Source organism: Trachurus trachurus, assembly GCF_905171665.1.
Source record: "Trachurus trachurus genome assembly, chromosome: 4".
NCBI lineage: Eukaryota > Metazoa > Chordata > Actinopteri > Carangiformes > Carangidae > Trachurus > Trachurus trachurus.
In genome coordinates, this window is record NC_139898.1 from 34512037 (window position 1) to 34526401 (window position 14365).

Sequence of the window (14365 nt, forward strand, 5' to 3'; positions counted from 1 at the left end):
AAAAAAAACTTACTTTCACTGGCAGATTTTTCTACTTATTTCAAGTGAAAATACGTTTGAAACAAATGAAAATGATCTAAAAACAAGTTAATTTTTAGGTGATGAGTCTTATTTTAAGTGAAAGGAGTTTAGTTTTGACTAGAAATGAGACAAATATTCTGGGAAAGATGTTTCTGAAAGGAATAATTCCTCTTTCTTAGAGTGAGAGGAAATCAAAGTGACCCATCGATCAGTTGGAATTAAAATGTTGAACTGTTCCTTTAAATTAAGAAAACTTCTGTGTGTGTGTGTGTGTGTGTGTGTGTGTGTGTGTGTGTGTGTGTGTGTGTGTGTGTGTGTGTGTGTGTGTGTGTGTGTGTGTGTGTGTGTGTGTGTGTGTGCAGGTCCAGGACCGGGCTCTGAGGGAGGAAGTGGTTTCTCTCCGTGTCAGACTCTCGGAGCAGGAGCAGGCTCTAAAGGACGCCATGGAGAGAGTGAAGAGCTCCAACCGCACCAAAGACAGCATGGAGCTCTTCATAGTCAGCCAACGTGAGTTACACATTAATGTTATTATTATTATTATTATGGTCTATTATCATAACCGGTGTTGAGCCTCAACGCATTCAATGAACTTTCTGTATTTCCGCTTGATGAACGTTATTGTGAACGCGTTCATTCTGGTCGTTCTGAACGGCGCTCTCTCCCACATTGACTTTATTCAAGAGTGTGTCAGATTTCCAGCTAAAACCGTAAACAGGCCTTATGCTGCATTCGACTGCACCCGGAACTCAGAAAATCCAACCTCCGAATCAGAAAAGTGCAATAGAACGGCCCTTGAACGCGGATCCAAGCAGCCCGAGTCGGTCGGAATTACGCCAAAGCAAAATGGCGTTCCTCTTTCTCCTCTACGTCTAATTTAGCATTTGTGTTACTAAAAGTGTAGAAATACTTTGCAGTGGCGTTTCCATTCCCACTCTGTTAATTTGTGGCCGGCCATGGCCAGCAACGTATTGAGACAAAAAAAGAACTGAACTAGTTAATTTTTGGAACTGTGAACTTAATTCAAAGTTTTGAATTATGAACTAAAGGAATAACTAGTTCATTTTAAAATGTGTGAACTGAACTTTGAACTAGTTCATGTAGAACGTGAACTTTCTCAACAGCAGTATAGCAGTATAGTGACACCTCGCGGAGCAGAGGTGCGTAAGTCGTACTGGATTTACGTCTGAAACATGATTTATTATTTGAAAAAAAATATATATTAAATAGATATTTAAATATTGAATATTTATATCGTATCGCGATATATTGCCATATCGATATTTTTGCCCACCCCTAATATAGTGAGTCTGTCCTGTTTAACTGATGGACAACTGTGTGTGTGTGTGTGTGTGTTGACAGTGTCGAGGACGAGGGACGTGTTGAGAAAAGCCAAGACGAACTTACAGGTGAGTTCATCAGCTGTTTCATAACGACCATACTTGAGGTGATGATGATGATGATGATGGTTCACACTCCTCCTCTTCCTCCTTGAGCCTCAGGAGAACGAGCTCAGGATTTCTGCCCTTCGTGAAGCCTCTTCCTCCCTTCCCTCTCCCTCCTCTTCTTCCTTCCCTTCCTCCTTCTCTTTCCCTTCCCCCTCCTCCTCCTTCTCTTTCCCCTCCTCCTCTTCCTCCTTCCCCTCCTCCTCCTCCCCCCTGTGGCCAGGTAAAGGTACGCTCCCGTGGCGTTTTGCTTTGCTGTGCTGGAACCAGTTTGAGTTTCTCTGTGTTGAACTGATTCTCTGCATGAAGCTCATCAGATCAATATATCAACTTATCTTCATCAATCAATCAATAACTTTTATCAATGAACCTGTTGATCAGCCTGTATCTGATATGACCTGTAGACAAACATGGACCCGCGTGTCGTACGTCGTTTGGATCGATGACATCACTCACTGTCTGTGTTGAACTTTTTTGTGATGAACTAACACGTCGACCTGCTGGTGATGTTGCAGATGGTGTGTGCAAATGTGTACAGGTGCATGCAACAGTGTGAAACAGCACCAGGTCTATTTAGTTTAAAGGGTTAGTTCAACATTTTTGGCAAATTGGCCCATTGCCATAGTCCCTATAGTCATAGCAGTAGGTTCGTTACCTTTAATTGTCGGTGCAAGCTATTTTTAGAACGGCGGAGCAGAGCCATGAGCTGCTCAGAGCTACGCTACGGAGGCTCGTTATGGGATTTCTTGGTTTCCCCTCATCAAACTCATCAAATATACAATCCAACAACTCCACAACGCTCTGGTGGACAAGTTGTGACCTGCACATTCACCACGCTATGAGATAATAACACAACGTTACCACACAGAGTTGTTTTAGAGGGAAATTCATAGCAAAACCGCTGATGCGTGTTGCCTTCAGGGACAGTTTTTCATGAGCCTCCGTAGCGTAGCTCTGAGCAGCTCACGGCTCTGCTCCGCCGTTCTAAAAATAGCTTGCACCGACAATTAAAGGTAACGAACCTACTGCTATGACTATAGGGATTATGGCAATGGGCCAATTTGCCAAAAATTTTGAACCATCCCTTTAACAGATCACAGATCAGTTTGTTTTCATCTGAGCTACTGAAGTCAAGTCAAGTAAATCACATTTAAAAACAACAAAAAATACAACAAAGTTAATCATGGACAATATAATAATAAATAAAAACAATACAAGGAAAAGTAAGAACTCCATTTAAAACAAATTTAGAATAAAAGAGAAATTAAACAAGAGAAACCCAATGGTTTGTTTTTTATTCAATTTTGCATCCACTAATTGATTGATTGATTAAATTTGAATTAGCCCCTCCCCCTTTCATAACAGGTGTAGCTCCTCCTCCTCTGCAAGTTTGGTTCAGTTTATTCAGAGAGAAGACGCTGTGAAGGTTTTAACCTGAGCTCATGAAGTTTTTACAACAAAACTGATTTAGACCTGAGTTTCATCAGGATTAATAATGAAAACAAAGAGAGTGAAGATCAGAGGAGTTCAGTCTTGGAGGTTTCTTTTTAGTTTCTGAGGATAAAAATAATAATTTGAAGAAATATTTAATGAGAATCTGCTGGTTTCCTGTTTCAGGTGAAGTCAGACGAGGCTTCAGTGAACTCTCCGTCTCTCCTGGTTGGAGTGTCATGACTTCCTCCTCCTCTGCTCATCATCACCACCACCACCAGCAGCAGCAGCAGCAGCAGCAGCAGCAGCAGCAGCAGCAGCAGCAGCAGCGCCCCCTGGAGGCCGTCTACCTGTAGTGCACCAGCTCAGACTTCCTCCTCCTCATCAACTTCATCTTCCTCATCCCCTGTTCAAACAGACAATGCTGGAAACACCAACTCTCACGGTTCATCAATGTGATCGATTGTTAATTGTTTTATTATTGATGTTTGGTTTGTGTCGGTGTCAGGAGAGAAAAGAAAGTTTTCCATGTTTGAACAGGGTTTGGATTCTGAGGGACGGTTCAGGTCTGATGAGTCTGGTCAGGTTTTAGAGATGTCGTCTAAACGGTTAATCTTTCATTTTTCAGAAACTGGGTTTAACTCAGACTTTGGATTTTTATTTAAAAAATATAAACTTGACATCGACTCAGTTGTTTTATGGAGGAACAGGGACGTGACGGGGAAATCAAATCAAGCTAATCCTTAATTTCATATCAAGAATTTAGGATAAGATAAGACTTTATTGTCATTGTGTCGTACAAGACGAAATTAGCTTGTGCAGCCTTTAAAAAAAAAAAAAACAACACATACAAGATAATGAGATATTGTTAAAAATAAACAATTTATAAATATAATTACATTAATCAATATAGAATTAAAACAAATAGTTGAAAAGGCATTTTAAGTACAACATACATATCTTTAGATGCCTTTTCAAATAGCTTTTCAATTCTATTATCCATTATACCCTAAATGGTTTGCTAAATTAGTTTTTATGCAGTTTTTATAAATCCATTTTTAAATTTGAAAGATTAATCATTGGTTTAAAAAAAAAAATCCTTTTACACTTATTTTAAATTCTTGTTAAAATATGAGTGTTTGTTTTTGCGGTGACGTCCCTGATCCTCCTTTTAAAAAACAACACAAAAAGAGAAATTCCCTCTTTTCAGTTTCCCGTTGAGGCTGATTAGACTCCAGCTTCAGCCTCGTTCTTCCGCAGGGATAAAAAACTAAACAAAACAGAAAATTCACCTGTCGCCAGCAGGAAAAAACAAAACTAGAAAAAAAAAACCCGTTAAGGCTTTGAAAAGGCCAAAACCAAAACAACAGCAGCAGGTAAAGAAGCTTCTGTTGAAGCTCGAAGCTCGTATCTGTAGGTGGTGTAGGTCTGAGTGTAGTTGCATGAGGTTTGAGCAGCTTGTGGAAACAAAGCCATACTCTCTGACGGTTCAGTATCAGCATCAGTACATGTTTAGTTTCTGTTTTGTCCAAACCCGAAAGAAGACGGTCATTAGGGTTGCAAAGGGGCGGAAAATTTCTAGTAAATTTCCGGTAAATTTGGGAATTTTGGAAATATTCCAAATTGGAAACTTTCCATGGGAATTATGGGAATTTATGGGAATTATGGAAATGTATGGGAATTATTGGGAATTTATGGAAATTAACTGGAAATTGGGGGTAATTTAAACAAACTGTATCATAATAATATAATTAAAAAACATGACATTTCAACATATTTATTTGTGAGTAGAACTTTATCAAGTTTTAATTCTTGTATGAACAATCAATTCTTTTACTGAACCACAAAAACATGAATGTTGAGTAAAATTTTACTCACCCTCACCAATCAATTCAGTAAATTTCGGATTTATTCCCGTTTATTCCCATAAATCCACGTTAATTCCCATATATTCCCGTTAATTCCCATGGAAAGTTTCCAACTTTGAAAATTCTCGGAATTTTGCAACCCTAACGGTCATACAGTAAAAATGGCCGCCAACGACTACTGACTGACTGACTGACTGACTGACTGACGGGTGGTTTGGTTGATAGATAATGTTCTGTTGCATTTACTGTCATGTAAAGAAAAAACTAAAACACAGAAACACCAGTTTAGGATGTAACATCGTCCTCAGACTCCAGAGTATTAATGTTCATAAATATGGAGTCTGTTTTACGTAAAAACAAAAAAAAAAGGGTCCAACCCAGTTTTTATTTCCTGCTGAAACACGTGTGCAGCATCTTAGTAAAACAGTGTTATAATGGAAACAAGCACACGTTAAGCTGCTGCCTTCAGTGACCTGTCAGACAGTCTGTAAATCTGTAACTCATGCAAAGAAGAGACGTTTTTTTACAAGAAGGTCCAAGAGATTACATTTCTTTTCTTTTCTTTCTTTTTATTTTGTTTTGTAACGAGAGGAAAATGGACCAGACTGTTTTGTTTTATTTTATCCTTTTAGGTGTTACTATTTTTTATTTTCTAAATTTGTGAATCTTTTTATGGTTGAATTTCCCTCAAGATGACAATCACAGATAAAAACTTCTGCAGGACTCTGACGTTCACTGTGCAAAATGAACTTTGGGTTTTTCACACTGGCTTCGAAAAAAGTTTATATTTCTTCAGATTTCCCTGTATATTAAATGAGCTGTTACTTTTTTTGTTTTTTTGTTTTTTAGTGCATGAACTGTGGCTTCACTGCCCTCGAATACTTTAACTGAAATATGCAAATTCTTTGGGTTCCTGTGCAATACTAGCCAACTTTGTGGTTTTGCTTTTTGTTGGGTATGAAAGTGCCATGTGTGTCTGTTTTTAAGCTTTGAGGCTGAACTGGTTTTAAACAATCGGACAATCAAGAGTTTTGACAATCAATCAGTTTGAAGCAGTTTCGTGGCCCTCACATTTGTTTTTGGCTCAATATGAATCAGATTTTTATATAACAAGCACTGTAATGATTTATTTATCAGCAATAAGATCAACCAAAGTGAGCAACAACGACAGAAACTTGTGTGTGTGTTGTTGAATCAGGTGTAGGAAATTCTAAAGTTTGAATATACTGTTTGTGTAAATCCCCAAAGCTCAGACTTTGTGTCTTTCTTAGTGTCTTTGTGGCTTTTAGGAGCCGCAACTCATGTATGTAAATATCAAAGGGAGTGTGTATGTACATCGATGCAAGTTTTCTGTTGCCGTGAGAGAAGAGATGTATTTTTATGCATGTTCTCTTTATTAAAAATGATTTGGGTTAAAAAGGAAAAAAGAACCTTTTCAATAAAAGGGATGAAAGAACTTGGTTTGGTTTACTTGTCTTCTTTTCTAAATCTTGGATTAACTGTATTACAGTTTTTCTCAGTCACTTTGGTGCTTTTCTCACATCACTATTAACATTTGCACAAAAGTTACTGCATTTCTCAAAACAATTAGTGCAAACTGCACAATCTAGTGGATGACCTGCAAACGTGCATCACTTGCTCAAAATGGATTGTTCATTCCTCAAAAGCATCTAAAGTATTCATGTCAATGAAACTGTAAATCAGAAGTCTTGACACCATCATTTATGAACAGGGTATCCGCGGGGTCTTGAAAAGTATTAAAAGGTGATAAATCAATTTTGGGAAAATGAAGACCCTTAAAAAGTCTTTTCACGACTTTATGAAGACTTAAATATTGAAGGTATTTTTTCTGAATTAGCTGTCCAAGAGTTTGAGATGTCAAAAACATTGCGGAGATGTGTGAATTTATTTGTTTTATTAAAAAACAAAGATGAACCGGTTCATGAAAAAGAAAAGAAGATTGTTGTTTTTGTTTTTTTGAGAGTTGAGCAATGTTTTTTTTGATAAACTTTGCCTTTGATTTATTATCCCAGCCTTTTTTTAATTCTGTTGTATCATAGTGGTCTATAGTCTTTATCACAAAAACGAAAACTGTTGCATTAAAAGTGTCACTGATGTAAATGGTTACAGCTTGAAGCGGTGGTGAGGTGTTGAAAAGTATTGAGAAGGTCTTGAAAAGGTATTAAAATTAACTTCAAGATTCCTGATGAACAAGATAGTTTTTGTCATGTTTTCATTATGACAGTTTATTCTCTAAGTGTTTTCCACTGCAGAAAAGTCAGGTCTTACCTGAAAATGCTCAAGACAGCACTACATGTATTACACTACTTGTGCAGCCATGTGAAAACTATAGTAAAGTTACACATAACTGTATTTAGTGAAGTAACTGATACTAAATACCTATGTTTCACATTTTTACTGCATAATGCTCTTTGCAATTCTAATTTGTCCACAACATTGTGCAAAAGAAAAATACACTACAGTCATCTATTTACAACAAACATTAGAAACAGCCTTTGGGTAGAACTGTGCTGTGTGAGTACTGTAAATCATTCCTGCTCATCCAGATGTTCCTGTCTGTCTGGCCACATGTTTTCATCTACATCTGTCAACTGTAGCGATTGAAACAGATTCAATATTCACAAAGACATTGTCATCCTCACTTTGTGTCTCTCTCAACCTGATGTCATTGTTTGCAATCACCGTTGCACAAATGTCTTCTTCTTGTTGCAGAGTACAAGGTTGTCTTGTAATCCTACTGTATGTGGTGCAGAGTAAAATTACAGTGATGCACAGTACATATATACTGCATCAACCCATATTACTGTAGTGTACAATACTGTAAAAGTGCTTCCTACTTGTAAAATGCTGTAGCACAGTACCATACTGTAAATATGGCAATTACTTACTGTAAGCATGGGCGCAGATAGCACTGGGGACGGGGGGGACATGGCTGAGTTGGGAAGCAAGTGGTGCGTTCAGTTGTACTCAGTTTTAAAGTCGGAAAAGCATTTAAGTCTAGCATCTACAATCATAAACGTTGGGGTTTTTGTTTCACTTCATTAACTGTCTCCGATTTCTCTGATTTTTCCCTGTTAAAAGGGTTTTCCATGGAGTTTTTCCTCAGTGGATGTGAGGGTCTAAGGGCAGAGGATGTTGTTATGTTGGGATGTGAAGCCCTTTGAGACAAACTGTAAAAACGAGCTATACAAATAAAATTGCCTTGCCTTGCCTTGCCTCAACGGTCTGAGCTGGTGATTTGTGTGAGAAGAAATAACCAAAGCGTTTTTTTTTTTTTTCCAAGGACCTAAAGATGTAGGCTAAATTAAAAAAAAAAGAAAAGAAAGAAAACAATAAAAAAAACAGTAACTCTGAGGTAAAATGGCTGAAATATTCTCAGAAATTATTAAAAACACCCAGAACACACAGAGTAAAACACTGATTTAAATCAGTGCTCTGGTTCTCCAGCAGGAGGCAGCAGACGCCACCTAAAATCAACGATGACACAGACACATTCCTGTTTTATGGTGTTTCTGAGGAACTGTCTTTGGCACGAAGCATCGTCACCATCATCATCATCATCATCCTCATCAGCCTCAGTAACCATCACAACCGAACACATCACCGCTGACTCCTATAAACCAAGTCCTGACCCTAAAAACACCCGGTCCAGTTTGGTTCGGTCCCCACAAAGACCTGAGACCCCACAAGTGTCATTAAGTTGTTTATTCATGTGTCACACCAACAGGAAGGACTGTCTAGTCTTTGTTTTTCTTGTATTTGTCATTAAATGTGTCTTGTAATCCCATAGGGCACGACACCAAAATAAAAAAATCATTCATTCATTCATTTGTTTTTTGGCGTTTACACAGAAATAACGATGATGTGAGATGTTTGTTTATTATAGACTCTTGTTTTATTCATATTTCCACATGAGACAGTGTGACAGTTCACAGTCAAACCTTCAGCTGTAACTCACTGGCCCTGTGTGTGTGTGTGTGTGTGTGTGTGTGTGTGTGTGTGTGTGTGTGTGTGTGTGTGTGTGTGTGTGTGTGTGTGTGTGTGTGTGTGTGTGTGTGTGTGTGTGTGTGTGTGTGTACAGGTAACGAGGCACGAGGTTTCCTGCTTCTTCATGAGATCTAAGGCACGTGAGGACACAACATGGAGGAACTGGAAAACTACTGGAAAAGGCACTTGAATCAGATTTTTCTTTTTTCTTTTCTTTTTTTTTTAGCATAAAGAAATTCCTTCAGAAAAACAACGTGGTTTAACTTCAGCGTCGGTGTGAAGCACGTGGGTAATATATTAAAAATATCTGTTCTAGAATAGACAATCTAGACTTTACTAATGATTTCAGAAGGAAATGGAAAATAAATGGTGATAAATTCAAAGGAAATTAAGGAATTAGGTTCATTTGGTTTCCTCTCTCAGAGACTGGTTAGCCTAGCCTAGCCTAGCCTAGCTTAGCTTAGCATAAAGACAAATAGTTTATTCCCTCGTAGAAATTAGTTTTGTCCATTCAGCTCATTAGTAACAATAATAACAAACTATTATTAATAAAAGTACAGTAGATAGTCACAGCTAGCCTGGTACCGAGTGGCGTTAGCTTCTTTGTGTTTAATTAAAGGGACAGTTCAACATTTAGTCAGCTCCTCCTCTCACCATAATCCCTATAGTCATAGTAGCAGTAGGTTCATCACCACACTATGAGATAATCATGTAACATTAGAGACAGAGTTGTTTTAGAGGGAAATGCAGCCGGAACTACATTCCAGACACGGCTGCTGCTGGGCGGAGGGATTTCAGAAGAGAAAGTAGTTCTCAGTATTTGCTTCATATATATGTGATTATCTCATAGCGTGGTGAATGTGCAGGTCACAACTTGTCCACCAGAGCGTTGTCGAGTTGTTGGATTGTGTATTTGATGAGTTTGATGAGGGAAACGTGGAAACACCTAAAAACTTTATGCAAATTTTAAAAAGAAATGTTGAACTATCCCTATAACTCTCGACGGAGCCAGGCAGCTGCTTCCAGCCTCTATGCTATGCTAAGCTAAACTAAGCTAAGCTAGGCTCTCAGAGATAAAATCTTCCTGTTAAAATGATCATAAATCTACAACATCATTAAATCTTCTGTCAGAAAATAGTTTTAAATCATAAAGTTTTTTTTTTGCAAACAAATTTGGTGTTAAAATAAAGATTTTTTTTTTAAAAGTCACTGAAGGAAACGAGTTGTGTTGTATCTACGGCTGCTGACGTAATTATTTGTATAAATAAATTAAAGTCATTTCATGCATAATGTTGTTGGAGGTTGTGGAAGCTTCAGTTTCTCCTTCAGGGGAATGAAACGTTTTGAGCTTGAAAAAGTTAAATTTGAAACTGAAATTTCAAGTTTTGATCTTGGATTTTGAAAAATACATCAACGTATTAAAAATAAAAATAAACGTACAAAAGGTTTTTTCAGGTTAAATTATAATTATGATAAACTCTGGTTAATTCTTTTGAATAAATTATTCATTTTCATTTTTCATTTTCATATGTTTTGATATTTGGGATCCTGTTTCTTTCAGTTGCATGTTTTATCTGATAAAGAAAGATCTGAATGAATCTGAAAAAAAGATTTGAAACTGTAAAAAACTAAGATCTGAATCTGAAAAGATAAAACAACTGAAAGAAATAAGATCCCAAATATCAAAACATATGAAAGTGAAAAATAAAAATAAATGATTTATTCAAAAGAATTACCAGAGTTGATCGTAGTTCACCCAAAATTGAAATTTCACTCACTATCTACTGACCCTCATGTGGACTAAGGGCTGGTTCGTCAAATTTGGACGAACCAGGAAGAGGAGCTTCGAGAAGCTTCCGCTACAAACAAGCTTGAAATATAGACTTATTTAATTTTTTTCGGGACAATTTCTCATGTCGGGGCTTCAATACATGACGGACATTACATACGAGCAGCATGGAGGTATTTGGATGTTTTTTGGTGTGTCTTTTTGTTACGAAGACAGTTGGTATCCATTTGCAACCGTCATATGGACATGCACTGCTACGCCGAGACCCCCTGTAACTCAGAGAAGCCACGGAGGACTCTGAAACTTCTCCCAGCCCTTAGTCCACATGAGGGGGAGGAGATAATGAGGGAAATTTTCAATTTTGGGTGAACTAACCCTTTAATACGTTGATGTATTTTTCAAAATTCAAGATCAAAACTTGAAGTTTATCAGTTTTAAAATTGTACTTTTTCAAGCACAAAACATTTGACCCCAATTTAGCTCCATAGTCGGATTGACGGACGGATGGATGGTTTTACACTGCAAAAACTCAAAATCTTTCCAAGAATATTTGTCTCATTTCTAGTCAAAACTAAACTCTTTCCACTTAAAATAAGACTCATCACCTAAAAATTAACTTGTTTTTAGATCATTTTCACTTGTTTCAAACTAATTTTCACTTGAAATAAGTAGAAAAATCTGCCAGTCAAAGCAAGTTTTTTGTGTTTGTACTAAGAAAGAAAAACTTGCTCCACTATCAGATTTTTCTACTTATTTTAAGTGAAAATCTGCTTGAAAGAAGTAAAAAGTGTCTAAAAACAAGCTGCTTTTTAATGTGATGAGTCTTATTTTAAGTAGAATTAGATTTGTTTTGACTAGAAATAAGACAAATATTCTTGGTAAGATGTAGAGTTTTTGCAGTGTAGTCCTGCGGTGGCGGCGTTCCAGATCTTCACTGGTCTTTGGGAACGCCGTCAGGATAACGCTGCACCAGCTCCTCCACCTCGATCACCTCCTCCACCAGGTCCCGGATGTCCTGCACGCAGCCCAGGGGGCGGAGCTCCGGGGAGGACGGAGAGGACGGAGAGGCCGAGGTCGAGGCGTTAACGTTGATGCTGTCCTCGTCCTCCACGACGCTGCCGGTTGTCGTGGAGACGTTGTCCTCGCTGCTCGGCGCCGTCACTTGGACTTCCTCCTCCTCTGTGGACTTCAGGTCGGACGGTGGCGGGGGCGGCGACTCGCTTCCCACCGACGCGTCCAGAGAGTTGGGAACGGGATCAGAGGAGATGGGAGATGGTTCTGGTTCTGGTTCTGGTTCTGGTTCTGGTTCTGGTTCTGGTTCTGGTTCTGTGTGTCCGTCCGGCTGCAGAGCTGCAGCTTCACCACCAGAGGGCGCTGTCTGCTCGACTACTGAGATCTCACTCCCTACGTCTCCATCTGGAGGACTGGTCTCCTCTGCTGCAGGACCAGGACTTGTTTCTGAACCAGGACCAGGACCAGGACCAGGACCAGCTTCAGGACCAGGACTCGCCTCAGGACTGGCTTCAGGAGCTTCAGGAGCTTCAGGAGCTTCAGGAACTTCTGTTTCCTCTGCGTCCGTCTGTAAACTCTCCACGGTGCTGGAAACCTCCTCCTCCTCCACAGCTGCTGCAGCTTCCACCAGAACCTCAGAGCTCTGAGTCTCTGCTGCCGTCTGAACAGAGCTGCCCTACAAAGACAAAAAGTGCATTTTTTCAATTTTTAGTTTGACCAATCAAAAGTGTAAAGGCATATTCTCTTCAATCTGGTAGAATTTGATAGCCTATAAATCTCTCTGCACCCTAGCGGCAGCAGATCTCTTTGCTCCGTAGGTGGGTCTAGAAACGAGCCATAGGAACTTTTTGAGTCTGGAACACCGTTTGTGTTGACCAATCACAGCGCTCTATCTGTTTAGAGAGTCGTTGGGCGGCTTAACGCCATGACGACATACATTTTAATTGACTTGTCAGGCTAACGACATCCTGCTCTTTGCTCTGATTGGTCGTAGCGCTACCCTATTGGTGCAGAGGCAGTTTGAAAGACAGCCTTCATCCCGGCCCCTGGATTGAGCCGAGGTCTACCGCTCGTTGACACACTAGACATGTTAATGATGTAGTCTGGTGCGTCAGGCTAAGAATTTGATATTGATGCTGCTAAAATGTCCAAAGTTATTGGGCTTTTTATTTTGCTGTCCATTCCAAAAAAAACACTGTGAAACCAAGGCAACGTGCAGTATCCATAAAGAGTAACTGTACTTACTACATCCTATCCATGAGTTTCAAATGTCGTCGTACACCTGCCATGTTGGGGACCCACAGGTGTAATTAGTTCTACGCCAATCAGAAACACCTGTGTTGGTCCCCAACATGGCAGGTGTACGACGACATTTGAAACTCATGGATAATTTACTCCATAACTCCATTGGAGTAAAACCAAGGCAAAGTGCAGTACTGTACCTGTCATAAAACGGTCAAAATTGGTCAGAAAGACAAACTACAAAACACATTTAATTCAGTCTATACCTTTATCTCATCAATGATAGACTTGGTAGTTATTCATCATTTGATGCTTAAACCTGACAATGAAAAACACTATTGCAGATTCAATCATGGTTTAAGTTTAAATTCTGTTGCACTGTAAACCTAGTTCAAAATTAAGACAGATTAGATCTAAAACTGCTGCTGTCAGGGGCAGGATTCTAGTCTACACAGTTGAGCCGCCCAGCTTGAATGTTTTGTTTACAAACGAACAAAACTCCATTTTGCATATTTAATTAGTAATTTCAATTCCTTTATACACACTTGTCCCTACTGATTTAAATCAGTTTAAATTCAATATTTAAACTGAGTTTTACTAAACTGAGATTAATTTTAAATGGTGCAACAGAGCTCTGCTTAATTTTAAACATGGATTAACTCATTTTAAACTGAGTTTTACTAATCTCTGATTAGAGCTAATCTTAGATTAAATTAAACCTTGTTGGTGCCATCCAGCCTAATAACAGTTTTTCTCAGTTTTCAGAGAACTCACCTCCTCTCGTCTCTCCATCTCCGTCTCTGCAGCTGCTGCTTCCTTCACGTCCTGCGTCTCGATGGCGGCGGTCGTCTCTGCTGCAGCTGCAACGTCGTCGTCTTCTGTCTTCACGGTCTGGACGGCGTCCTCCTCTTCCTCCTCCTCCTCCTCCTCTGCTGCGGCGGCCGGTGGCTCCGCCTCCTGGACGACGGCGCTCAGTTCCACCTGTAGGGTTGCAAAGGGGTGGAACATTTTCAGTAAATTTCCAGAAACTTTCCATTGGAAGTTAAGTTCACTGCAAAAACTCAAAATCTTTCCAAGAATATTTGTCTTATTTCTTGTCAAAATGTCTCATTTCTGGTCAAAACTAAACTCTTTTCACTCAAAATTAGACTCATCACCTTAAAAATGAACTTGTTTTTAGATCATTTTCACTTGTTTCAAACTAATTTTCACTTGAAATAAGTAGAAAAATCTGCCAGTGAAAGCAAGTTTTTTTGTGTTTGTAATAAGAAAGAAAAACTTGCTCCACTATCAGATTTTTCGACTTATTTCAAGTGAAAATCTGCTTGAAAGAAGTAAAAAGTGGCTAAAAACAAGCTGCTTTTAATGTGATGAGTCTTATTTTAAGTAGAATGAGATTAGTTTTGACTAGAAATGACATTTTGACTAGAAATAAGACAAATATTCTTGGTAAGATTTTGAGTTTTTGCAGTGTTGGGGAATTTTGGAGATATTCCAAATTGGAAACCTTCCATGGGAATTTATGGGACTTAACTGGAAATTGGGGGTAATTT

At 38.8% G+C, this 14365-nt stretch overlaps 2 protein-coding genes across 3 annotated transcripts in view; one reads left to right on the forward strand and one right to left on the reverse strand.

Moving 5' to 3' along the window:
* pde4dip (phosphodiesterase 4D interacting protein) overlaps positions 1 to 3323 on the forward strand; it is a 157308-nt gene extending 153985 nt beyond the window's left edge. The window contains exons 41-44 of one of the 2 annotated variants that reach the window (XM_083969576.1): positions 384 to 528; positions 1381 to 1427; positions 1521 to 1692; positions 3081 to 3323. In XM_083969576.1, coding sequence (XP_083825702.1) covers positions 384 to 528; positions 1381 to 1427; positions 1521 to 1692; positions 3081 to 3250 — 534 coding nt within the window. In that variant the 3' untranslated portion in view covers positions 3251 to 3323. The remainder of the gene's footprint in view (positions 1 to 383; positions 529 to 1380; positions 1428 to 1520; positions 1693 to 3080) is intronic. The other variant, XM_083969577.1, reaches the window with a different exon arrangement.
* An 8167-nt stretch (positions 3324 to 11490) lies between these two features.
* The window catches only part of niban1a (niban apoptosis regulator 1a), a gene marked incomplete at its 3' end in the record, with an annotated part of 43685 nt that continues 40810 nt past the window's right edge, over positions 11491 to 14365 (reverse strand). The window contains exons 15-17 of the mRNA XM_083970035.1: positions 13587 to 13793; positions 11961 to 12246; positions 11491 to 11843 (exon numbers count right to left, since the gene is read on the reverse strand). Of these exons, the coding sequence (XP_083826161.1) occupies positions 11491 to 11843; positions 11961 to 12246; positions 13587 to 13793 (846 nt within the window). The remainder of the gene's footprint in view (positions 11844 to 11960; positions 12247 to 13586; positions 13794 to 14365) is intronic.